Here is a 24,584-nt window from a genome sequence, read left to right on the forward strand (position 1 = left end):
AATACAGATCTAAATTTTAATTGGTCTAAATAATACCTTTACCTATGTGGCGCATCGATTGCTCTTGAGAAATGCCTACTATATAAATATATATATATATATATATATATATATATATATATATATATATATATATATATATATATATATATATATATATATATATATATATATATATATATATATATTAGATTTCAAGTGTAGCTATTTTGCTGAAACAAAAGAAAATACCTTCATCCTCGAAAGCTCAATCACATTGATTGATTTGCCCCCTCTTGTTTTTCTTACAATGGTGAACCACTTCACAAGTCTCTCTCCTACTTTTATCAATGCCTTACCTTTTGATTTTCTATACTAGCTAAATAAGCTTAATCACAAAACTATTCAAACTATATAATAGACATGTTGTGAAAACCATATCATACATGTAAGTATTAATTGTTTTACTTTCAAAAAAAAAGAAAAGTAGATCCCTTAATTAAGTGGCAAAACTAAAGTCATAAGAGTATAAACTAATGCAACTTCCTTTTTTTTACCATGAACTCACCATTGTGGTATTCTTTATTTTTTTGGCAACTAAAATGTGGGTGTTCTTAAAGCTACCTAAAGCTAAATTTTCAATGAGTTCAGTCTAATTACATGTTTTACATCTTTGTCTGATTTATTTCGGCTACAATCAACAATTTCAATGCTGAGTAATATTTACTACACTTGCTTATACGATATTGCAGTCTTGCAGAGTTCATAAAATGTATTGAAAATTTTCTTAAATCATGCAAAATCAAATACCTGCACATAACTTAGCATACAAGTTATAAATAAGCAATCAACATGACTATGAAATACTAAAGAAACACCATACAAATTGCTAAATGAAGTTTTGATTAAATGCTCAACAGATGAAAATTTTTAAGGAGCCCCTTCAAAGGGGATATGACATCAGAATTCTAAAACACAGAAACAAAGTGCCGCAGACCAAAATCATGCCACCGTCGATCCAACACCCAATACTGAGAACAAGTGCCGGAAGACGCTGACGACAAAAGTTTTAGACACAAAGAAAACAAGTCTAAACAAAACACAAAGCAACTACTGATAGAAAACAAGTTTGTATACTCATAACAGCAATTATCTGTCTCAAATGATGAAAAATCTGTTCACTTCTTCTTCAAAGCAGCCTTGGTCACCTTGGCGCCAGTTGGGTCCTTCTTCTCAACATTCTTGATGACACCAACAGCAACAGTCTGCCTCATGTCCCTCACGGCAAAACGACCAAGGGGTGGGTACTCAGCGAAAGTCTCCACCACCATAGGCTTGGTGGGAATCATCTTAACCATACCGGCGTCACCATTCTTCAAGAACTTAGGCTCCTTCTCAATCTCCTTACCTGAACGCCTGTCGATCTTGGTAACAAGCTCAGCAAACTTAACAGCAATGTGAGAAGTGTGGCAATCCAACACTGGAGCGTAACCGTTTCCAATTTGACCAGGGTGGTTCATGATGATGACCTGGGCAGTGAAGTTGGCTGCCTCCTTAGCAGGGTCGTTCTTGGAGTCAGAAGCAACGAAACCACGCTTGAGATCCTTGACAGCAACATTCTTAACATTGAACCCAACGTTGTCACCGGGAAGAGCCTCTGGAAGGGACTCGTGGTGCATCTCAACTGACTTGACTTCAGTGGTCAGTCCAGTGGGACCGAAGGTAACAAGCATACCAGGCTTCAACACACCAGTCTCAACACGTCCCACTGGCACCGTTCCAATACCTCCAATCTTGTAGACATCCTGAAGTGGAAGACGGAGGGGCTTGTCTGAGGGCCTCTTTGGCTCGTTGATCAAGTCAAGAGCCTCAAGAAGGGTTGGTCCCTTGTACCAGTCTAGGTTGGTGGACCTCTCAATCATGTTGTCACCCTCAAACCCGGAGATGGGAACGAATGGGATTTTGTCTGGGTTGTAACCAACCTTCTTGAGGTATGAGGAAACTTCCTTGACGATTTCTTCGTACCTACCCTTTGAGTACTTGGGGGTGGTGGCATCCATCTATATAGAAAACAAGGCGTTATCAGATTAGTGCAAACAATGAAAACTAAAACAAACTAAATCATAGGACTTATTATACTGCATAACAACAAAACAGAGTTAATTTATACCTTGTTACAACAACAGATCATCTGCTTGACACCAAGGGTGAAGGCAAGAAGAGCGTGCTCACGAGTCTGACCATCCTTGGAGATACCAGCCTCAAAACCTCCAGTGGTGGAGTCGATAATGAGGATAGCACAATCAGCCTGGGAGGTACCAGTAATCATGTTCTTGATAAAGTCACGATGTCCGGGGGCATCGATGACAGTACAGTAGTACTTGTTGGTCTCAAACTTCCACAAGGCAATATCGATGGTAATACCACGTTCACGCTCGGCCTTAAGTTTGTCGAGCACCCATGCGTACTTGAAGGACCTCTTGTTCATCTCAGCAGCTTCCTTCTCAAATCTCTCGATCACACGCTTGTCAATACCACCAAGCTTGTAGATCAAGTGACCAGTGGTGGTCGACTTTCCAGAGTCGACGTGGCCAATGACCACCAAACTGATATGAATCTTTTCCTTACCCATGGTAACCTTTTAATCTAGATCTGTAGGAAGAACAAAAACTTAGAAGGCAATAAACAAGCAACAAATAACACATTCAATCAATCAATCAAAGCCTTAACCAACAAATAACATATTCAGATGTAATTAATCACCCTGTACCAACATTGTAGCATCTCAGGAACAATTATAGCATAGAACAGATGCATATTACACTATATTACAAACAAAAGAAATTATTATCAAGATCCAAACCAATCTCATAGTCTAACTATATATAATCTATGAAAAAAGTCCGAAGAAATATCATGCGCCAGGAACCAGATTCGAACTGGTGACCAGAGGATTAAATACCCCTTGCTCTACCCCTGAGCTATCCTGACCATATTACTAGTTCATTATGAATCAATAGTTGGCTCATGAGGATCACATTACATGTCTCATGAGCACTACCAATCCACAATCAAATCATGCCTTTACAATTACAAACTAAGACTTATTAGGATAAGGTACATTGTCCAAAGTAGTTAATCCTGATTTGATTAATCTCAAGTATAAGGTGATTACATAAAAGCATTCAAATTTGAGAACATGTAAATTTGTTCTACTATAAGCAAAATATACATTTAATAATATCAATCTATTCGAACTTCCTCAAAATCAATATTCCAGAAACACATTCACTAATCGGAGCAACCAAATCTGAATACTCTGTTAAATCATCGATTTACAGAGGAACTTAGCCTTATGAACATCATCTTCAACGCATTGATCTAAACAATTTTAAACTACAATACATGCACCTCAACAAATCACTATTACATAAGAAAATCAACAAACACAACAACAATTCAGCAACAAACGACGAATATCAACACAGAAAATCAAATTTACCACATATTAAGAGTAAAAACGAGTAATTTTATCACTAATCAACAACTTTTTAATCAAAAAATTGAGGTCAAACATGATTAAACCAAGAAAAACAATCAATCAAACAATGAAGAACATGAATCTAATAACAGAGATGAAGTTTTCTGCAAATTAAGCATGAAGTTGAAAAGGAGGAGAGAGAAATAGACCTGAGAGAAGATTGGTAAACCCTAGCCGCAGTAGAGAAATGAGAGAGAGAATTGAAAGAGAGACAGAAGTGAAATAGGGTTAACGTTAGAGGTCAATTTATAGTGGTGGCATTCACAAAGAAGAAAGGCGCTCATGCCGTTGGGCCTTGGGCTTCTTTTCGGGTTTACCGTTTTATATGAAATGAGTGAGATTCATGAATCGGGTTTAGGGTTACTTGTTTATGAATCGGGTTTAGGGTTACTTGGTTACCTTCAAGCTAAGGCTAGGTTTAATTTTACGATAAATTGAATTTTTTATATTTTTTTTTTACAATAAATTGAATTTATGTAGAATATATCTTAGTGATTTTTATTATTTTTTTTTACAATTCTTCATTTTTTAGGATTTTTTTCCAATTCAATTTAGTCTGATACTTATTAGAATAAGTCTTAGGGTCTTACAATTGTGTCATTTATGTCAAAGAGGACATGCTAATATGTTATACATCAGGTCATCAAGATGACAAAAACACTAAGGGTCTGTTCACAATTACTTAATTTCAGTTCAGTTCAGTTTAGCTTCAATCAATTCAGTTCAGTTCAGTTCAACTCAACTCTTATCAATTCAGTTCAGTTCAGCTTTTAATTTCCCTCTCTCATAAAATATTCATTTCAACTCAGTTCAGTTCATCTCCAATCAGTTCAGTTCAATTCAGTTCGGCTCAAGAAAAACATTTTTTCCAAATTAGTTTATCAATATTTAGTAACTCGTTACAAACAAAAATCCAAAGTATGACACATGGCTCTCACCGTCCTTCAATCATCCTCAAAATGCAAGAAAATTAAATAATTAATCATTTTATCTCCTTACCTTGAAAAAATAACTCAAACTAATATGTCCTCTTCTCCTACATTTTTTATTTTTTTTTTAAATAAGCAACCTTTCATCTTTTTTTTTTCCTCTTTATTTCTAGGTTCTAGCAATCCATATTACAGAATAACAAGTAACAATCACTCTAGCTAACACAATCTCCATGAAAGAAGAAAACAATAATGATGCATAATAATAATCTTATTACATACTTTTATAACTAGACTAGAGTTATTGCCTAATCTATTGACTGAAATGAACTGAACTGAATTTCTTATAAGAGAATGAAATTAGGAGCTGAACTGAACTTATTAGAGCTGAACTGAAAATAATCGTATGAGAACAGGCCCTAGTGTCAACCTTTTGAAATCATGTCTATGTACATTTTTCTTTATCATTAAAACCTAAATTCCTGTTTTAAAACATCTAACTTTCTATTTAATCCTATATACTCCCTTTGTCTCAATTTTTTTGCCCCATTTAACTTTTTATGGTCTTCAAGATGTGTGTTAAAACATATAAATTTGCATTAATACAAGTGTAAAAATTATAAAAATTTGATATTGTTAAATCAATGGCGGAACCAGAATTTTTAATTGAGAGGGGCCAAGATCATATTTATGTATGTGTAATTTCTCAACTATTATTGAGTTCGTTGATTACATTTACTATTTACAAAAAAAAAAAAAAAGTTAGTTGCAAAATTTGAACTCTTAACCTCTTGTTCACTATCACATGGAAAAAACCAACTTCTCTACACTAAAGCTTATATAAATTATAAGCAAAATTTAATATTTATTTTGACCAAAGGGGGAGGCCAAGGCCCACCCCAGCTCCCTTGGCTCCGCCCCTGGATAAAATGTATAATTAGACAAATTCAACAGGATCCTATATGACTATCTTACCTGTTATAGATTGATGAAAATATATAGGCAAAGTTATTAAAAAATAACCAAAAAATTGGCTACGGGGCAAAAGATTAGAGACAGAGATTATGATTTTTGAATTTGTGGATTTGTTTAATCAAATGTTCTCAAGGTCTACTACCTTAGGGTCTTGGACATACAACCTACAATAGAGATCTAGTAGCACTGTCAAAATGGTTTGACAGTTCGGGTTCGGTTCGGTTTGAAATTGGTTTGGTATTAAATCGGGTCGGTTTGAAATCGATATAAGTGTGTTTCGTGGGTCGGTTGCAGTTCGGTTTAAATAATTATCGGTTCGATTCGATTTCGGTTTATTCTTGAACGATTTTAATTCGGTTCGGGTTGTAAACAGTTTGGGTTATAAACGGTTCGGTGAAGACAGGTTACGGTTTGTTAACGGTTCAGTGTAAACGGTTTTTATCCCGGTTCAAACAGTTTCAGGTTGGGAACGGTTTCGGGTTAGAAACAATTCGGTTCTTTTTCGGTTCAGTTTATAACTAGTTCGGTTCTTTTTTGGTTCAGTTTATAACTGGTTCGGTTCTTTTTCGGTTTAGTTTATAACTAGGTCGGTTATTTTTCGGTTCACTTTATAACTAGTTCAATTCTTTGATGCTCGATCGGTAGTAAACATGTGTGCATAATTAAATTTCTTTAAAACACCTTTTTACTTGATTTTAATATTCTCTTTATAGTAAGCAGTTTGTAGCCGATTCGTTTATAAGCGATCCGGTTCATGAACAATTCGGTTTGCAAGCGGTTCAGTTTATAAACAGTTTGGTATATATACAGTTCGGTGCAAACGGGTTGCGGGTTGTTAACGGTTCGGTGTAAACGGTTTTTATCCCGGTTCAAACGGTTTGAGGTTGAAAGCAGTTTCGGGTTAGAAATAGTTCGGTTTTTTTTCGGTTCGATTCATTAACGGGTTCAGTTCTTATACGGTACAACATTATTCGGATCGGTTCGGTTTCGGGTTCATTCACATACGGTTCGGGTCAGTTTACGGTTTCAAAAAAACGGTTTTTAATCGGTTCGGTTCTTATTTGAGTCAGTTCGTTTCGGCAATTAAATGGTTTCGGTTTGAAATTTGACAGCACTAAGATCTAGTTAAATAATTTCCAAGCCCAGCTATAGCATATCCAATATGGGACATAGAACGGGCCTCCCAAGAAAATTGGACCTCTCAATCAAAAACTCGACATTTGCAATATTGTAACAGGCCCAATGTTCTTCAAATGTTATTTTAAAGTTTTTTTTTTTTTTTTTTTTAAATGAATAAATAAATTTTATGTTTGATTCTAGTTTTTTTTTTTTGGATGCAATTATAGTCTTATTTTTATTTGTTCATCTTTCTCTCATAAAGACAATCCATCCCACATAATAAAATAAGAAGTATGAAGTACTAGATTTTTAGCTAACATTTTTGTTTAATTTTCAATATTTGACGAAAATTCGTTTATTTTCTATTTATATAGGTTGAAATATATTTAGGGCCTAGATAGTAGCGTTTGACACTTACAAACAAAATGTAATTAGAGAGTGCGAGATAACTCAACTGGTTAGAGCTTTTCACCCGGTTTTAGGAGATCCTGTGATCGATTCTCACCCCACCCTTGTGGCTCTCTAAATACCAAAAAAAACCAAACAAACAAAATGTAATACATCTATAAAAAGCGAGAAAAAAACCAAAAAAAGAAATGTAATTACACAAATTTTCATTTAATTTATGGATCTAAGGTCCAAATTTTTTTGTCCTAGCATAGGGCATCCATTTTTCAATTGAGATGGGCCTAAATGCCTGATAATTCCTCTTAGTGCCAATTCCCATGGATGAGTTGATTGAGTTCAACTCCAGAAATGTTCATTGCACAATTCTCTGCACAAATCTACCCATAATAATACTATTTAGAAAATATACTCTAGTTAATGAGATATGCTCATATCACTAATATGGAGAAGTCCAGACAAATTACGTAAACTTTGTTGTCCCTATTGAAATCGTTTATGTTAGTTGAGACGAACACTACAAGAGGGGGGTGAATTGTATGTGAGTTCCTAATAACTACTTTTGCAGAATATAAAACTAAATACTACCTCCGTTACAGGTTATGTGCAACGATTAGACATTTTCCCTCTCTACTTTATGTCAAATCGTTGCACATAACCTGTAACGGAGGTAGTATAAAAGAAACTTGCAATGCAAACAGGATTTTACGAGGAAACCTTCCAGGGCCCAAGTGGAAATAAAACCTCGACCCTCTAAGGGATTTCAAACACCAAAACACTTCACTATAATAGGGCAAACTCTCATGTTACAACCTATTATAATCAGGCCTTTACTCACAAGTTCCAGACTGAACTTGCTACACAGTAGAACCCTATTCTACCCAACCTAAGTCCCTGACTTAGATTCACTCCGTACTCCCTGAGTACTTTCTCAATCAGCTTCAAACTAGAAGCCTACACATCTGTATGCACTAAACAAATCACACACCCAAAACTAAAATAATACAAACACTTAATTTCTAATATGTGATAGGAAAGCTACACATAGAATCTGAAACTAATATGACAAAGCTAGACTTGGCAAACTACACAATTGAGCTCTCTTCATATTCTTCACGCATAAACTCACAAGTTGTGCAAATTATGAATTCTACTTTATGTACAAGAGACACTCGTATGTAAAGTAGGGATTTCCAAAACATAGAATTTATAAAACTACCAAAATTCATAAAACACGTTTTAAGTAAATCTTTTTAAAAAACTTATCTAAGATAAACTTATGAAAAGAATATTATCTTTTTAAAACTGGATTTCATAAAATGAAATCTCTAGAAAATCTTTTCAAAAATCAAAACCTATCTTTTTATAAACTTTCCTTTTGTAAGTTTGTCAAGCGGCTTTGCCACGCTTCTAATAAATTCCATGCATAAACTAACCTAACATATTTACAACAAACCTTAAAAATATAAACTTAACATAACTTAGATTGTTTCGTCAACTGCTGTAGGTTAAGGATACTTGGGCTTCACGCAGTCTAGAATTAAGATCTTGCTGTCTTCACTTCTCCGGCCACTCGGCCAGCTCCTTACTAGAACTTCGCAGGCCAAATTCTTGCGGAACTTGCTGTCTTCAACGCAGACCAAGTTAAGCTTCTCAACTTGCTGTCTTCATGTTCCTATTAGGGGACTCAGTTAATTCCACTGAGGAACTCTTCTTTTATTTTCTTTAAGTTTCCTTGGAATCTCCTTGAGTCTTCATAGGCAGGTTACTCTTCCACTTCTAAAGTCTACTTCACCTATTCTAATTACAATACTTAGAGAAATCTCATTAGTTGAAGTTTGCTCTTTGTGTTCATCATCCACAAAACTCTAAAGCTTCAACAGTTTATGACTAGCAAAGTTCATTATTTATTGTTCTCTATAATTAATAAGGAGTATACAACAGACAATTGTCATACATAACATCCTTCCTGAATTTGCTTAATCTTCTTCTTACTATCATTTGATCTATCAACACTAAGATAGCTTTAATGTAGTTAAGGAAAGGATGTTGGTAACACAAACATTAATTCTCTCAAGCATGACTTTGGGAAAATTACATGAGCCTAGTAAGAAGCACTCATGACAAAATTTACAAATATTGATTCTCTTAACTAAAGTAATACTGTTAGAAAAGAGTCAAAGACAAAGTTATCTCTTAAGGTCCACATCTTTAATACTGTTACAAATTTTTATTGCTACACTTTTATTTTCACGGTCTCCTAAACAGTTTTTTAAAAGGGTAGAGTGAAAAATAAGATGGACCCATGTGAGTAGCAGAGAGATGGAGAGAAAAGAATGTCAAAAATGGAAAGTGTTGTAACTAATAAAAATTTCTAAAATAGAAAAGTGTAGCAACTAAAAAACGGAGTAAGTACAAGTATTAAAAATGGTTACTAACTTATGGCCTGTTCACATTTACTTAATTTCAGTTCAGTTCAGCTCCTATCAGTTCAGTTCAGTTCAGTTCAGTTCCAATCAGTTCAGTTCAGTTCCAATCAGTTCAGTTCAATTCAGTTCAGCTCAATTCAGTAAATATGAACAGGCCCTTACTATACATTATGTGCAATAAATATTTTCTTTTCTTTTAAAGTTGTCATACATCATTATATCTCCATCTTTCTTTTCATCACATTAAAAGTTCGATCGTGTCAAAACCTTTGTTACGGAGGTAGTACAGAGATTTTATACAAATCAAACACACCCAAAGAAAGGCAATCGATAACTAATCAGTAATCAACAAAAGTTGAGTTTTGTTCTAGAATGTATTAACAAAACAACCTTAACAAAAACAACTACGAGTAAGATTTAAGTTTGTCTTATAAATCCCACTTTACCCGGCTTATTATTCAAAGAAAGACAACTAAAAACTGATTGGCGAAAAATCTCCACTAAACCATCCTCGATATTCGAGATGACCAAGTCAAGCTAAAATGAACATCATACTCTACACCGTACGTAAAAAAAAAAAAAAAATCAAAACTAGTCATTTTCACAACATTATAAAAAAAATCTGGATTCACAAAATTTCCATCATTTTATTGTTTTTTAGGTTTTGATATTGAAAGGTCACTACTCACTTAGTACCCACTCTATTCTTTATAATCATCGTTTCCACATTTTTTTTGTTCAATTGTTCTTTTGTTGTTCCCCTCTTTTCTCTTTCCTCTGCGCTTCCTCTAAGGTCATTCTACTATTCACTTATTCTTTAATTCTATTAGTTCAATTATTTGTTTTTGTTTATGATTTTGATCGTGTTTGATTTTATTTTGACGAATTTTGATCATGTTTGATTTGATTTGTTTGTATTAGTTGATTTAAATCTGTTTATGCTTTTCAGAATCGTCTGTTGATTTAAATTTTGATATGTTTTGATCGTTGATTATGCATGATCCTCTTTTTTATGGACAATTTCATGTTGTTTTGGTTTTTGATTTTTTTTTTATTATTATTAATTACATAGGTTTACTTCTGAGTTTGTAACTTTGTACTTACTTTAGTCTTTAGTTGATAATTTTGGTTTAAACAGTGTGATTGTAAAAAATATTGTCATTCTAGAATTTTTAGCTAACTACTACTTTCCGTTTCTAAAAGTTCTTCCTGTGTTGACTGTTTTAGCGAGACAATCACCATCAAAGCAAGAATTATTAGAGACGGAGGGAGTAATTAACAATCCTGATGTTTTTTCTTTTTTAAGCCAACAATCCTTATGTCTGGTCAACTTAATTTTCAATATTGTGGAACTGAACTGGTTATATGATGTGTGATTATGTTTTTGATAAATTTGGAAATTGGCTCCTGATATGTACATTTAAGTTATACTCACTTAAGTTGGTAAATTTTATTGAACTGTTGAGTATATGAACTCACTTAAGTTGAAAATTTTGATTTAAACAGCAATATAGTATGATTGTAAAAAATAAATAGTCATTTTAGCTAGCTAATCTCTCTATCTATAAAAGTTCTTCGTGTTTTGATTGTTTTTGCAAGACAATTATCGTCCTGGCTATATCTATATCTATATCTTTATGATGAGTGATTATGTTTTGGTAAAATTGGCTTTAAATATGTACTCTTGATGTTTAGTTATTGCTGACTATATGTTTGTAAACCTGTTGGAATGAACAATATACTTGTGTAGTAACCAAAACCATTCTAAGGTGTAAAAGGTGTTCTCTAACTTGAGGGATTAATTTCCATATATGTAAAATTTCGTTGTAAAATTGATGATTTATGGATTTGAAGGATGGTAGAGAAATTTTTGGTTCTTTCTGCGATGAGGGAAGGTCAAGAAGTAGTTGTGATAGGTTGATAGCCCAGAGGGTTCACTTGTTGATTTCGTTGCATTCTAACTCACTGTTTTGTAACTGCAGCTTGACAGTTCCTAAGTCATTATGGGTAAGGAGAAGATTCATATCAGTTTGGTGGTCATTGGCCACGTCGACTCTGGAAAGTCGACCACCACTGGTCACTTGATCTACAAGCTTGGAGGTATTGACAAGCGTGTGATCGAGAGATTCGAGAAGGAAGCTGCTGAGATGAACAAGAGGTCCTTCAAGTACGCATGGGTGCTCGACAAACTTAAGGCCGAGCGTGAGCGTGGTATTACCATTGATATCGCCTTGTGGAAGTTTGAGACCAACAAGTACTACTGTACTGTCATCGATGCCCCTGGACATCGTGACTTTATCAAGAACATGATTACTGGTACCTCCCAGGCTGATTGTGCTATCCTCATTATTGACTCCACCACTGGAGGTTTCGAGGCTGGTATCTCCAAGGATGGTCAGACTCGTGAGCACGCCCTTCTTGCCTTCACCCTTGGTGTCAGGCAGATGATTTGCTGCTGTAACAAGGTATGAATATTAACGATCATGTACTTTGATATCAGGATTGGTTGATTCTGACTTTTGGTTTGTTTCCTGTGACAGATGGATGCCACCACCCCTAAGTACTCAAAGGCTAGGTATGATGAAATTGTCAAGGAAGTCTCTTCGTACCTCAAGAAGGTTGGTTACAACCCTGATAAAATTCCATTTGTTCCTATCTCTGGGTTTGAGGGTGACAATATGATTGAGAGGTCCACCAACCTGGACTGGTACAAGGGGCCAACCCTCCTCGAGGCTCTAGACTTGATCAACGAGCCAAAAAGACCCTCAGACAAGCCTCTCCGTCTCCCACTTCAGGATGTTTACAAGATTGGAGGTATTGGAACTGTGCCTGTAGGGCGTGTTGAGACTGGTGTCCTGAAGCCCAATATGGTTGTTACTTTCGGTCCTACTGGACTGACCACTGAGGTTAAATCTGTTGAAATGCACCATGAGTCTCTTCCAGAGGCTCTTCCTGGTGACAATGTTGGTTTCAATGTTAAGAACGTGTCTGTCAAGGATCTCAAGCGTGGTTATGTTGCTTCTGACTCCAAGAACGACCCTGCTAAAGGGGCAGCTAGCTTTACTGCACAGGTCATTATCATGAACCACCCTGGACAAATCGGAAATGGCTATGCTCCAGTGTTGGACTGCCACACCTCTCACATTGCTGTCAAGTTTTCTGAGCTTCTGACCAAGATTGACAGGCGATCTGGAAAGGAGCTCGAGAAAGAGCCTAAGTTCTTGAAGAATGGTGATGCTGGCATGGTGAAGATGATTCCCACCAAGCCCATGGTGGTGGAGACTTTTGCAGATTACTCCCCACTCGGTCGTTTTGCTGTGAGGGACATGAGGCAGACTGTTGCTGTTGGTGTCATTAAGAGTGTTGATAAGAAAGACCCAACTGGTGCCAAGGTCACCAAGGCTGCCCTCAAGAAGAAATGAACAATGCCTGCATTATTCGCGGTATATGATTTCTGTAGAGACTTGATAATCTCAGTTAGTAGTGTTTATGTGCTTTGCTTTGGTCTTTATTTTGTTGATTGTAGAGTAGTCTCATCACCAACATCAAACACCTATTCACAGAATTGGGTGCTTGATCGTCGGTGGTAAGGTTTTGATCTGCAATGCTAGTCTTTTTTTCATATTTAATACCTATGTTTGCGTGGAAAACAATAGGATATCCTCTTACACAGGGTAATCCATAACAAATTTGAGTGTGAATGGAACTATGTTTCCTGCTATTATGATTGCGATATATAATTATATATTGTCTTACATAAAATGGCTCAACTGTGAAGTAACATCAGCTCTTCATGTTAAAACCTTGAACGTTTAGACTCCGAATAACCTAAGGAGATGCAGACTGCAAACCGAAAGCCTTTATAACAGTCTATTACTGATTTTCTACTACTAACATGATTCCGCATATAAAAGATGCACAAAATGGTTTCAATTAATTCTTTATAACAAACAAGAGTCGAAACAAGATCACAACATAGATTCATAGCTATTAGTTAAGTACTCGTTAGTAAATACGGAGTTCCAATTAGGCCTAAATTTAAAAAGCAGAGGATTAAACATCTCAACAAATACTCTAATCTTGATGCACTTCATTCATCTTCAAATCCTCCAGATTCACAAAATTCCTGCAGAATTGATGAGCAAACTTCCTGCAATGCCAAGCCAGACTCCGGTTCCCTGTACCCTGAATCATCACAAAAACGGCAAAATTAATTGAAACAAAACCCGAATCAACATAAATATATTTATACACTACGTACTTCTTGTATCATATCAAAGTATTTAACCCAAAAGAAATGATTAGCAAAATATTACCTCAAGAGGATTAAACATCCTCTACAAATACTGCGTGTTTGCCCTCCTCTGAATATTTGTTTTAGTCTTTTTCAATTTTAGTGGAGACTCACATTGCTTCAATTATTTAACTAGTATTATTAATTTTGTCACAAGGAGAAAATATTTTTAAGCCTCAGATGTAAATTAGATGAGTTTCTTTTAATAACATGATACTCCATATTATTTCTTTTAATAAAATTTCAACATATAACAGTAATAGCACGAGTATTAGTATAAAAAAAAAAGCTGTAGTTTTTAAGTTTTAACTGGAATAGCATGGGTCTTAGTATAACGCAAAGTAAAGTAGTAAGCTCATTGTTAGTATTAAAACCCTTGAACCAAAGTAAACGATTTAGTCTTCAGGGTAACCTGATTCATCATGTCCAAATAGAGCTCCAATCAGATTAATAACTTGGATCAACAAATTCCTGCAAATACACTCCCAACACGAGCAAATGATATACACAAGCACACAGGCTAAACAACAGCTGCTCAAGGATTGAATCAACTAGGAGAATTTTGAAGGCAAATAAATTTCAAAGGAAAACATTTGTCGATGTCAATCAGCACATAATTCAGATAATCAGCACCATACAACAGTCATGACACTACAACTAAAAACGATACAATTGCAGAACCTCGATTGTCAAATGCCAAAATTCAGTCTTTATACTGGTCAATTTTAAAAGCTCATTGAAATCCTTCAAATATCAAAAACAGACAGCCCAAACAGCCTATTTCTTCTTCAAGGCAGCCTTGGTAACCTTGGCTCCAGTTGGATCCTTCTTCTCAACATTCTTGATGACACCAACGGCAACAGTCTGCCTCATGTCCCTCACGGCAAAACGACCAAGGGGTGGGTACTCTGCGAAAGTCTCCACCACCATAGGCTTGGTGGGAATCATCTTAACCATACCGGCGTCACCATTCTTCAAGAACTTAGGCTCCTTCTCAATCTCCTTACCTGAACGCCTGTCGATCTTGGTAACGAGCTCAGCAAACTTAACAGCAATGTGAGAAGTGTGGCAATCCAACACTGGGGCATAACCGTTTCCGATTTGTCCCGGGTGGTTCATGATGATGACCTGGGCAGTGAAGTTAGCAGCCTCCTTAGCAGGGTCATTCTTGGAGTCAGAAGCAACGAAACCACGCTTGAGATCCTTGACAGCAACATTCTTAACATTGAACCCAACGTTGTCACCGGGAAGAGCCTCTGGAAGGGACTCATGGTGCATCTCAACTGACTTAACTTCAGTGGTCAGTCCAGTGGGACCGAAGGTAACAAGCATACCAGGCTTCAACACACCAGTCTCAACACGTCCCACTGGCACCGTTCCAATACCTCCAATCTTGTACACATCCTGAAGTGGAAGACGGAGGGGCTTGTCTGAGGGCCTCTTTGGCTCGTTGATCAAGTCAAGAGCCTCAAGAAGGGTTGGTCCCTTGTACCAGTCAAGGTTGGTGGACCTCTCAATCATGTTGTCACCCTCAAACCCGGAGATGGGAACGAATGGGATTTTGTCTGGGTTGTAACCAACCTTCTTGAGGTATGAGGAGACTTCCTTGACGATTTCTTCGTACCTACCCTTTGAGTACTTGGGGGTGGTGGCATCCATCTATTTCAGAAACAGGACATGATTAGAATAGCACAAACAAGGAAAACCAAAACAAACTCCAACAGATATCAGAGGACTAAACATACTGCAGCTATACGAAACAGTTTCAGATTATACCTTGTTACAACAACAGATCATTTGCTTGACACCAAGGGTGAAGGCAAGAAGAGCGTGCTCACGGGTCTGACCATCCTTGGAGATACCAGCCTCAAAACCTCCAGTGGTAGAGTCAATAATGAGGATAGCACAATCAGCCTGGGAGGTACCAGTAATCATGTTCTTGATAAAGTCACGATGTCCGGGGGCATCAATGACGGTACAGTAGTACTTGTTGGTCTCAAACTTCCACAAGGCAATATCAATGGTAATACCACGCTCACGCTCGGCCTTAAGTTTGTCGAGCACCCATGCGTACTTGAAGGACCTCTTGTTCATCTCAGCAGCTTCCTTCTCGAATCTCTCGATCACACGCTTGTCAATACCACCAAGCTTGTAGATCAAGTGACCAGTGGTGGTCGACTTTCCAGAGTCGACGTGGCCAATGACCACCAAACTGATATGAATCTTTTCCTTACCCATATTGACTTACAGAGTATTAACTGAAAAATCAAAGATCATTGAGTTAACAATCAACCACATCGCATCAAAACGAAATAAAGGACACTCCACAGCTGACACCTCAAGTTCAATCACTATGCATCTAATATTTACAATATTGTGATACACATTCTGATATTCACAACTTCCATCACACCAATATAGCATGCAATTTCATATGAGCTATTCAGCAAGCCTCCTCACAGGTAAAAGGATATCAAAACAAAACAAAGGTCACTTCACAACCATTCTTATATCAATATCATTTATTCAAAACTACCAACAGACATTAGATAGTACTTTATCTTCCACAGGTTTCTGGTCAATAGGCCTAATGTTTGCAGTACTGGCAGACATATACAAGTTATTTCACACTAAAAAATAATAAAATAAAACCTTAAATCATGAAATTCTTAAACCTTAAAGTAAAATCAGTAATCAATGCATTCAGATCAAGTAATAAATCAAGATTACAGGATTCAGACTCCATGAAATTCTTAAACTTTAAATCATGTTCATCAGCTAAACACACCAAATACTTAAAACTCTGTTATAAATCATCAATCATATATCATTTCAACCGATTTTTCAATTCAACAATCCAATCACTTTGATATACGAGAATTTATATAAAAATGAAGCAATTAATCCACAAAACATGAACTAAAAAAGCATAGAAATCATAAAACAATCTAAAATCCGAACAATCAAATATCATTACATGAAAAAATTCATCAATCAATCTACTTCATCAGATCTAAACCAAACACCAATCAAATTACAGAAAATCAACAACCAAAATTCAAAATAACAAAAAGCAAAAAACAGTCAAACCAAAATCAATACACAAGCAAAGAACAAAATCAATTGCAAAACAAACAAGCTAATAAAATTGAATAAAAAAGAAAGAATTAAGAGGAGAGAGAAAATGCAAACCTGAGAAAGAATGGAAAAACCCTAGCCGCAGAAGAGAAGAGAGAGAAATGAAATGAAGAGAAGAAAAAAGTTAGGGTTTGAGAGAGGTTTTATAGTGCAGCTAAAAGTTGAAGAAGAGTGAATAGTGAGGTGTAAAGAGAGAAGTTTAACGGAAAACTTCTGACCACGTTGTGTTGTTGGCTCGCGTCAATAAATTTAAAATATTGAAGTCGGGTCTTCCTTTTGAGGTTTGATTCCCTCGTTTCGATCCGAATTATCGGGTATGTGACCACATTTATTTTAGTTTTCGAGCGGATATACCGAGTACATACCACTTCTTTAATACGAGTACACTTTTTTTAATACGAGTATACTCTTGTAGAGGTGTTAAAAATTGACCGGATTGTCTCGATTTGGTCTGATCTGAAAAAAAAAAAAAAAATCAACCAATATTTAACTTGCTAGCATGGACATAATTAATTGGCATGACCTAAAATATTAAAAAAGACTCGATTCGACGTGATCTAATTTAACCCGACTCAAGTAAACTACTTCTTTTGTTCTTTTGTAATTACAACACACCTTTTTGGCAAGCTAATTGAGGAAGTGAGTAGACTAGGTTTACAGGCGGAGTAAGTTATAAAATTTAAATTGTACTCGTAACAACTTATCACTTTCTTCTTATTGGTGGTAAAATGTTGTAAATTAAATTGTCTATTTATCTAGTCTGATGTCTTTCTTAAAGTGCGTACCAATATGGTGTGTTGCAAATAAATAAAAACTTGAGAGCCCAATCTAAATTTGATACAGATACACACTTGACCTATACCCAAATAGTGGTAAATTTAGTGATTTGTAACCTGGATCGAATTTGACCAGATATTAATCGACAATGACCGAACTTGGTATTCTACGACCATAACTTGAGCCTGCACCAGAGGACGGTAAATTTGACCCAACGTCACAATTAAAAGGACCCAAATTGGCACCCGACTACTCCTAGCCAAGACTACTCCCAGCCAAGCACGCTTAACTGAAAAGTATTCTTAGTATATGAGCTCTTATAAAGAAAGATGCATGCTGGTATGAGTAGTATATTAAGTTTCTTTACGGCAATCGTGAGGGGTATTACAAGGGGAGATATGGGGCAACGGATTAAGGTTTTGGAGAATCGGATGAACGCCCAGAAACTTTGGAATGTAGAATTTTCCAAAAAAAATGGATGAGCAATTTGGGAAAATTGATGGGAAGTTCAATGAATTGATTAAACTATTCGTTTTACAACAAGCTAAATGCATAAAGTCTTATTTCGGAGGATAGTCCTAGTTCATCCCTATCATCTTCATCCAAGAGTTCAAATCCTATAAATATCAGATAGAAACAATATGAGCAGGCCTTTAGGCATGAACTCTAAAATTGAAGTTCCTAAGTTTGATAGTAGTAATGAATCAATTTGGGTAAAAGAAAAGTGCTTCAAGTATTTCAGTTTGTGTAAAATTCATGTCGAAACAATGGGTTGATCGATTTGGCTTCATTGAATATGATTGACAAAGCTTAAACATGGGTAATGAATTACTTGTATGATAGGAGAACTATGGTGATTGATTGGAATGAGTTTGTGACTGATCTAAACGCTAGATTTAAAGAAAATAACTGAAATGTTGTTGAACAGTTTAGTAATTTGCAACAAGATGGTTAATTAGAGGATTACATAGATAACTTTGAGAGTGCAAGATATATGTTGATGGGTAGTCATGTATTGGTCTAATAAGTATGTTCTTGATAGTTTTATAAGTGGTCCTAAACCCTGTGTTAAGCCATTTGAAAAGCTTTCAAGCCTGCTACCATTTCCCAAGTAGTTTAATTTGCTAGGTTACATGATGAATCTTTGAGTTAAGGGTCCTTTGTATATAGTCACAGGTTAACAAACTATACACAATTTGCAAAACCTAAAAATTCATATCAGTCTGTAACGACATCTAATAAGGTATGTGATTTAGTTTCTATAAACCAGACAGTCCCTAAAACTACTCAGAGTAAGAGTTCCATACCCTATTTATAACTATATCATAGCAGATTTTAGAGCAGAGAAAATTGCTAAAGGTTTTTGTTATTACCGTGATCAGCCCAATGAAAAGAACCATAAAAGTCAATTTAAGGAACCTCAATCGTTTACATACTGTAGAATTTCTTGAAAGTTATAAGAATAATGAGTTGATAGAATTGGAGGAAATATGCTATAGATGAGATGTAGAGAACTGAACCTTGTAACTATGTGAATGCACTCTCTAGTGACTAAGATTTCCATAACATGAGAGTAGTAGGGATGGTACGTGGGAGGAAAACCTTTACATATTTTGCTTGACTTAGGGAGTACTCATAAATTTATGGAGTTGGAACTAGCTAAAAACCTGGGATGTCAGTTAGAAAGTTGTGATAGTGGCAGGTGGTAACCATCTGGTGTGTCAGCATAAGTGTAGTGAGTTAAAGTGGGTCATGAATAAAGTCGAGTTTTCAGAGGTAATGATGTTATAGCTTTGGGAAGTTGTGATATGGTACTTAGAATTCAATGGCTAAGTACTCTGCTGGGACAAATAACTTGGGATTTTAAGAAGCTATATATAATTTTTGTCTTGGATGGGAATCTCTATACTTTGCATGGTATTACACCAAAGAACGTGAAAGCTATTAAGGAAGCCATACCAGGTTAGCTCTTAGAATCTGCTGCTTAGTGTTTATTACAAGTGGTGGACAGATCCATGGATCAGGGAATGGAGTGTTTGCAGACTAAGCAAGATCAGTGTTCAAATAAGCAGTTGATGTTGCTAAAAGAAAAGTTCAACACTAGTAGAAAAATGGTGATGGGCACCAATCCGAGCAATAGCCACCGATTTTCAAAAACCGGTGGGAAAAAAGGGGAAAATAAGCGGGATTTTAAGGAAAGAGTATTGCCACCGGTTCAAACCGAACCGGTGGGAAAAATATTAATCCCACCAGTTTTGAACTGGTGGCAAAAGTTAAAAAAAAAAAAACAAACAAACAAAACAAAAGCCCCCCTTTATAAACCCATAACCCTAACCTCCTTCTCTCTCTGCCTCCTTCATTCCTCCTCTCCCTTCTCTCTCCTCTCGTCTGACTCCTCTCTCCTCTCGTCTGATCTCCTTCTCTTTCCCTTCGATCTCCTCTTCGATCTCTCTTTTCGATCTCTTCTCTCCTTTTTTCTCTCTTCGATCTCTCTTTTCGATCTCCTCTCTCCTTCGATCTTCTTTCATCTCCGCAACAACAACACCACCACTGCCGCAAAGCCATCCACCACCACCACCGCAACATCGCCACCACAAATTTCGACATCAACAACAATTTCCTCATTTTTTCGCACTTTCTCTCCCCTCGTGATGATATTAAAGGTTTTCGGGTCAAATTCGACCATAAAAACTCTGGAGTTTTAGTGGTCGAATTCAACCTTTTAACCCAAATTCAAGCTAATTTCGGGGGTTTTTGGTGGAATTCTAGGTAAATTCTCTCTTTTTTTTTTTATCTCACTCTTATTTTGTTTTTTGAGATTTTTGGTGGAATTCGGAGGTTTGAGGTTAATTTTTCTGGGTTAGCTTTGCGTTTTGGTTCACTTATTCATGTTAGATCTGTAATTTCAAAATTGTTGCTTGTATTTGGTTGCACGCTGGTGGTTGTGGTTTAATTTGGTTGCTAGTGGTTGTGGGTTAATTTTGGTGGTTCAATTATTAAAACGCCATTTTTTTTTATCTTTCGGTCACCTTTCTTTGTCTTCCATATCTCATAGTAATTAGATACCACATGCACTTTTAAGATTTCTTTATTTTTCTGGGTTTATTAATTTCGAAGCTTGCATGAGTTTTCTGTATGTTTTTTTTTAATTTTTTTTCGCATGCATATTGTGAGATTAATTAATTTTGGTGTTTTAATTGATGCAGATATTAGTTTATGACTCCACATAGAAGAATCAAGATTTTGATGTTGTAATTTTTGATTGGAAAAATTGAAAATAAAGAATAATCCCACATTTGCTCAACCTGCTCAAAACAAGCCAACCTTTGAGTATTTTGGGAACAAGCCAACCTTTGCCCCCTATTTTCTCAAAACAAGCCTATGACCGGTTTTATAATTTGGTAAATGGTTTTAGAAGGTGACTTGCCATGTGTCACCTTCTAATTGGTTAATAGCTTAAATAATTAAAAAAAAGCCACTTCCTTCCTCCTGACTCAGCCCCCACCACCACCATAGCTACCCCTTTCCCGCCGGCCGACCCATCTCCAGAAATCAACAAAGCTGCTCAGCCACCGAGCCTTGACCAATTAACCACAACCAGCAGTCCCACATCGACCACCGCTTCCGGCAGCCGCCCATCAGATCACCACGCATCTAGCAACAGCTTGCCACCAAGCCACCACTAGAAATCACCAAAGCCATACAACCCCAACAATCACTAAGCCTCGACCACAACCAGCAGCCCCACACCGACCTCCAACTACCGCACCTAGCAGGCTAGAAGCCGCAACAAATACCATCAAAATCACAACAACTATTTTGCTAGGAAGCAATTAAACCATCAAAATAGGGATGAATTTCTGGCGTCGTTTAATAACCATAGGAAATCAAGTGATGCGTTAATAGCTTAGTGATTTCAATTGGGTGGGGCGCAAATGCTAGTGAGGATGGTTTCGGTAATAGGGGGTTTAGGTTTTAGGGATGTTTCAAGGGTAGGGGTGTTTGGTTTAAAGTGGTCGAGCAAGGGTTGGTTTAAGGTGGCTCCTCTATTTTAGGGTGTTGTGATTAATTCAGGTTGATGGTGGTCGGAGATGAAAGGTGACGGTGGTGGTCGATGCTATTATTTGGTGGTGTATTGTTGCTGAGAAGGTGGTGCGGTGGCTTTGGTTGTGGTGAGGAGTGGTTTGAGGAGCGGGGATGGTAGTGTTGGTGGTGGCAAGGAATGCAGGTGGGAAGAGGGTGGTGAGGTGGAGGAGAAAGATTTTTTTTAAAAAAAGAGAAAAAAATAAATAACCGGTTCAATAGGTCATAAGTAAAAAGGCTCATTTTGAGTAAATAGAGGGCAAAGGTGGGTTCGTTCCCAGAATACGCAAAGGTTAGATCGTTTTGAGCAGATCGACGAAAGGTGGGATTATTTATTTCAATTTTTTCTGTTTGATTTTGATGTTGTAATTTTTTTTTATTTTTTTATTTTGATATTGTAATTTATTTTATTTTATTTTTTTTGGTATTGTAGAATAACAATATTATGATAAATATATTTCTGATTATATTTCATTTTCAAGTTCAGTTGATTTTGATGCTGAGTTACTTATATTTCAAGTGAAAAAAGCAAATACAAAAAAAAATTGAACTCATATTAACTCTGATTATATTTCAAGTGAAAAAAGAAAACAAAAAAAAATTATATATACATGTTATTGCCACCGGTTAACCGGTGGCAAAAATAATTAATACAAAAAAAAAGCGCGAAGTGATATTGCCACCGGTTAACCAGTGGCAAAAATTTAAGTGGCAATACTTGTTTTTGCCACCGGTTTTGAGCCGGTGGCTTTTTAGTAGAGTATTGCCACCTCTCAAATGCCCAGCGGTTTAAAACCGGTGGCATAAGGGGGTTTTGAACAAAGGGATATCATTGAGCATACATAGTAAGTGCAAGGTTTTATGATAGGGGAATTGTTCAGAATAGCAGTAGTCCATTTGCTTCTCCCTAGAGGTGGCTATTGAAGGAGTTATGTCTTCGTCGTGTGCAATTACTAGATATATAATTGGATCAAATTATGGAGATAATTAAGTCCGGACTTTTGGGTCATCGTTTTGCCATAACTAGAGGTACTTACGATCTTTGGACTAGTAAAATAGGCCAAAGCCCAATTGGACGGATCATATAAGGTCACACAAAGGGGCTAGATCGAGCATTAGAGGATGAGGCCCATCATGGGCCTCATCACTCTAGGTGGCCGGCCATGTAGGGGATTAAGAGAGGTTTTGGGCTTCGTGCACTAGTCTAATTATAATGAGATTATAAATAGACTAGGTGCCTAGGTTTGCAAGTATGAAAGCAATTAACTAATATTTTGATCAAACCCGAATTAGCAAACACGAAACCCAACCTCTCTTATACTCCTCTCTCTCACGGTGTCTCGTGGTGGTGGTTCGTGCGGTGGTCGGTTGTCCATAAAGGTGGTGATCGCGGTTTTCCTCAATCACTCGACCAATCTAGTATTGGTGGACGGCTCGTTCGAATCTCGTGGACTAAGTAGAGGAGCAACACTTGGGGCTCTATTCTCTCCCTGATTTGCCTGTCGAATAGCTTCGTGGAATTCACGTTTCAAAGGTATGATTATGTGTCTTGTGTGTTGTGCATGCGATTCTTGGTTTAGGTGCTTTATGAATATGATTCATGTTATTTCCGCTACGTAGTACCTATAAACTCCTACAGTTATTGGGTAGGGTAGCCAAATGATAATAGGATCAAGGTCAAGCTTAAAGGGCTTTTAATGGACAGCGCCTTTAATGAACAGGGTCCTTATTGGGTAAGGACAATATAGGGCTATATTGTTTTTTCTAATTTAATTGATAAAGAAAATATATAATGTAAAAATAATTGCATAGATAAATTTGTATTCATACATACTTAGTAATGATTTTGTCTAATATTTATTTTAATTGATATTTTGTAAGCCCGCCTATTGACCCGCGACCCGCATTGGCCCGACCCAATATTGACCCTAAAAAATGTGGCCCTCTTTGACTCGACCCGCAACTGACCCACATCGACCCTATCACCGACCCGCCCAATAACCTGGTCTACTTTTCCCGTAGTTTTGGTGGGAAAGAAGGATGGAACTTGGAGGTTGTGTGTAGATTATAGAGAATTGAATAAAAGAAATGTCGAAGACAAGTTCTCAATTCTTGTTCTGGAAGAACTGATTGATGAGCTTATTGGAGCTACAAGTTGGATTTAAGGGCAGATTATCATCAATTGAGAGTGCATGAGGAAGATGTTCATAAAACAACTTTTAAGACTCACACTGGGCATTATGAATTTTTAGTTATGCCTTTTGACTTGACTATTGCTCCAGTTGCTTTTCATGGATGAATCAAGTATTTAAACCACTCTTGAGAAATTGTGTATTAATATTCTTTAATGATTATTTGGTGTATAACAAGACCATGGTGGAGCATTGGCAACAATTAGAATAAAATAATTAAGTTAATGAGAAAGAATTCTATGTTCATCAAAGAAAGCAAATGTAGTTTTGTAATTGACAAGGTGGAATATCTAGGTCATTTTATTTGTGCAAAAGGCCCGGGGTAGAGAGTGATCCTAGAAAAATCAAGGTTGTAGTTGATTGGCATGTTCCTTTGACGGTGAAAGAATTGAGAAATTTTTTAGGTCTTATAGGATATTACAGGAAATTTGTTTAGGGATATGCTTCGCGTCGATTTGTAAACCACTGCATGAATTATCGAAGAGTGGAAGCTTTGTGTGGAATGATGACGCAAGATTTGATTACAACTCTTGTTTTGACAGTTTCAGATTTTGTTAAAGTCTTCATAGTGGAGACATATATATTCCAATATGGAAAAGGGGTTGTATTGTGTTATTGTCCTGTATAAATCAAGTGATTGTTAAGCGATGTTATGCACTCATTCAACTATTTTTTAATTGTTTTGTAAGTGTTATAACAGAAAATGGAAACTTAATTTAAATA

General features: G+C 36.4%; 3 protein-coding genes across 3 annotated transcripts; 1 reads left to right on the top strand and 2 right to left on the bottom strand.

Annotated features, from left to right (window-relative positions):
• Positions 1–843: 843 nt before the first annotated feature.
• Positions 844–3,738, bottom strand: LOC145596079 (elongation factor 1-alpha). Its single transcript, XM_081652510.1, has 3 exons — positions 3,670–3,738; positions 2,150–2,631; positions 844–2,039 (listed from the first exon to the last, which is right to left on the bottom strand). The coding sequence occupies exons 2-3, from the start codon at positions 2,609–2,611 to the stop codon at positions 1,158–1,160; spliced, it is 1,344 nt and encodes a 447-aa protein (XP_081508636.1). The 5' UTR covers positions 2,612–2,631; positions 3,670–3,738; the 3' UTR covers positions 844–1,157.
• A 6,285-nt stretch (positions 3,739–10,023) lies between these two features.
• LOC145596080 (elongation factor 1-alpha) lies at positions 10,024–13,098 on the top strand. Its single transcript, XM_081652511.1, has 3 exons — positions 10,024–10,170; positions 11,360–11,842; positions 11,918–13,098. Exons 2-3 carry the CDS (start codon positions 11,381–11,383, stop codon positions 12,797–12,799), a joined length of 1,344 nt encoding a protein of 447 aa, XP_081508637.1. The 5' UTR covers positions 10,024–10,170; positions 11,360–11,380; the 3' UTR covers positions 12,800–13,098.
• Positions 13,099–14,248: 1,150 nt separating this feature from the next.
• Positions 14,249–17,016, bottom strand: LOC145596081 (elongation factor 1-alpha). Its single transcript, XM_081652512.1, has 3 exons — positions 16,864–17,016; positions 15,448–15,929; positions 14,249–15,330 (listed from the first exon to the last, which is right to left on the bottom strand). The coding sequence occupies exons 2-3, from the start codon at positions 15,907–15,909 to the stop codon at positions 14,449–14,451; spliced, it is 1,344 nt and encodes a 447-aa protein (XP_081508638.1). The 5' UTR covers positions 15,910–15,929; positions 16,864–17,016; the 3' UTR covers positions 14,249–14,448.
• Positions 17,017–24,584: the final 7,568 nt, after the last annotated feature.

Source organism: Chenopodium album, chromosome 19 (assembly GCF_948465745.1).
Source record: "Chenopodium album chromosome 19, dcCheAlbu1.1, whole genome shotgun sequence".
Taxonomy (NCBI): Eukaryota; Viridiplantae; Streptophyta; class Magnoliopsida; order Caryophyllales; family Amaranthaceae; genus Chenopodium; species Chenopodium album.

Bases quoted from the DNA above. Each gene is read 5' to 3' on its own strand.
- LOC145596079 (XM_081652510.1), bottom strand. From the start codon at position 2,611: ATGGGTAAGGAAAAGATTCATATCAGTTTGGTGGTCATTGGCCACGTC. The intron at 2,040-2,149 runs GTATAAATTAAC...TTTTCTATATAG, and splicing joins TGATCTGTTGTTGTAACAAG to ATGGATGCCACCACCCCCAA.
- LOC145596080 (XM_081652511.1), top strand. From the start codon at position 11,381: ATGGGTAAGGAGAAGATTCATATCAGTTTGGTGGTCATTGGCCACGTC. The intron at 11,843-11,917 runs GTATGAATATTA...TTCCTGTGACAG, and splicing joins TGATTTGCTGCTGTAACAAG to ATGGATGCCACCACCCCTAA.
- LOC145596081 (XM_081652512.1), bottom strand. From the start codon at position 15,909: ATGGGTAAGGAAAAGATTCATATCAGTTTGGTGGTCATTGGCCACGTC. The intron at 15,331-15,447 runs GTATAATCTGAA...TTTCTGAAATAG, and splicing joins TGATCTGTTGTTGTAACAAG to ATGGATGCCACCACCCCCAA.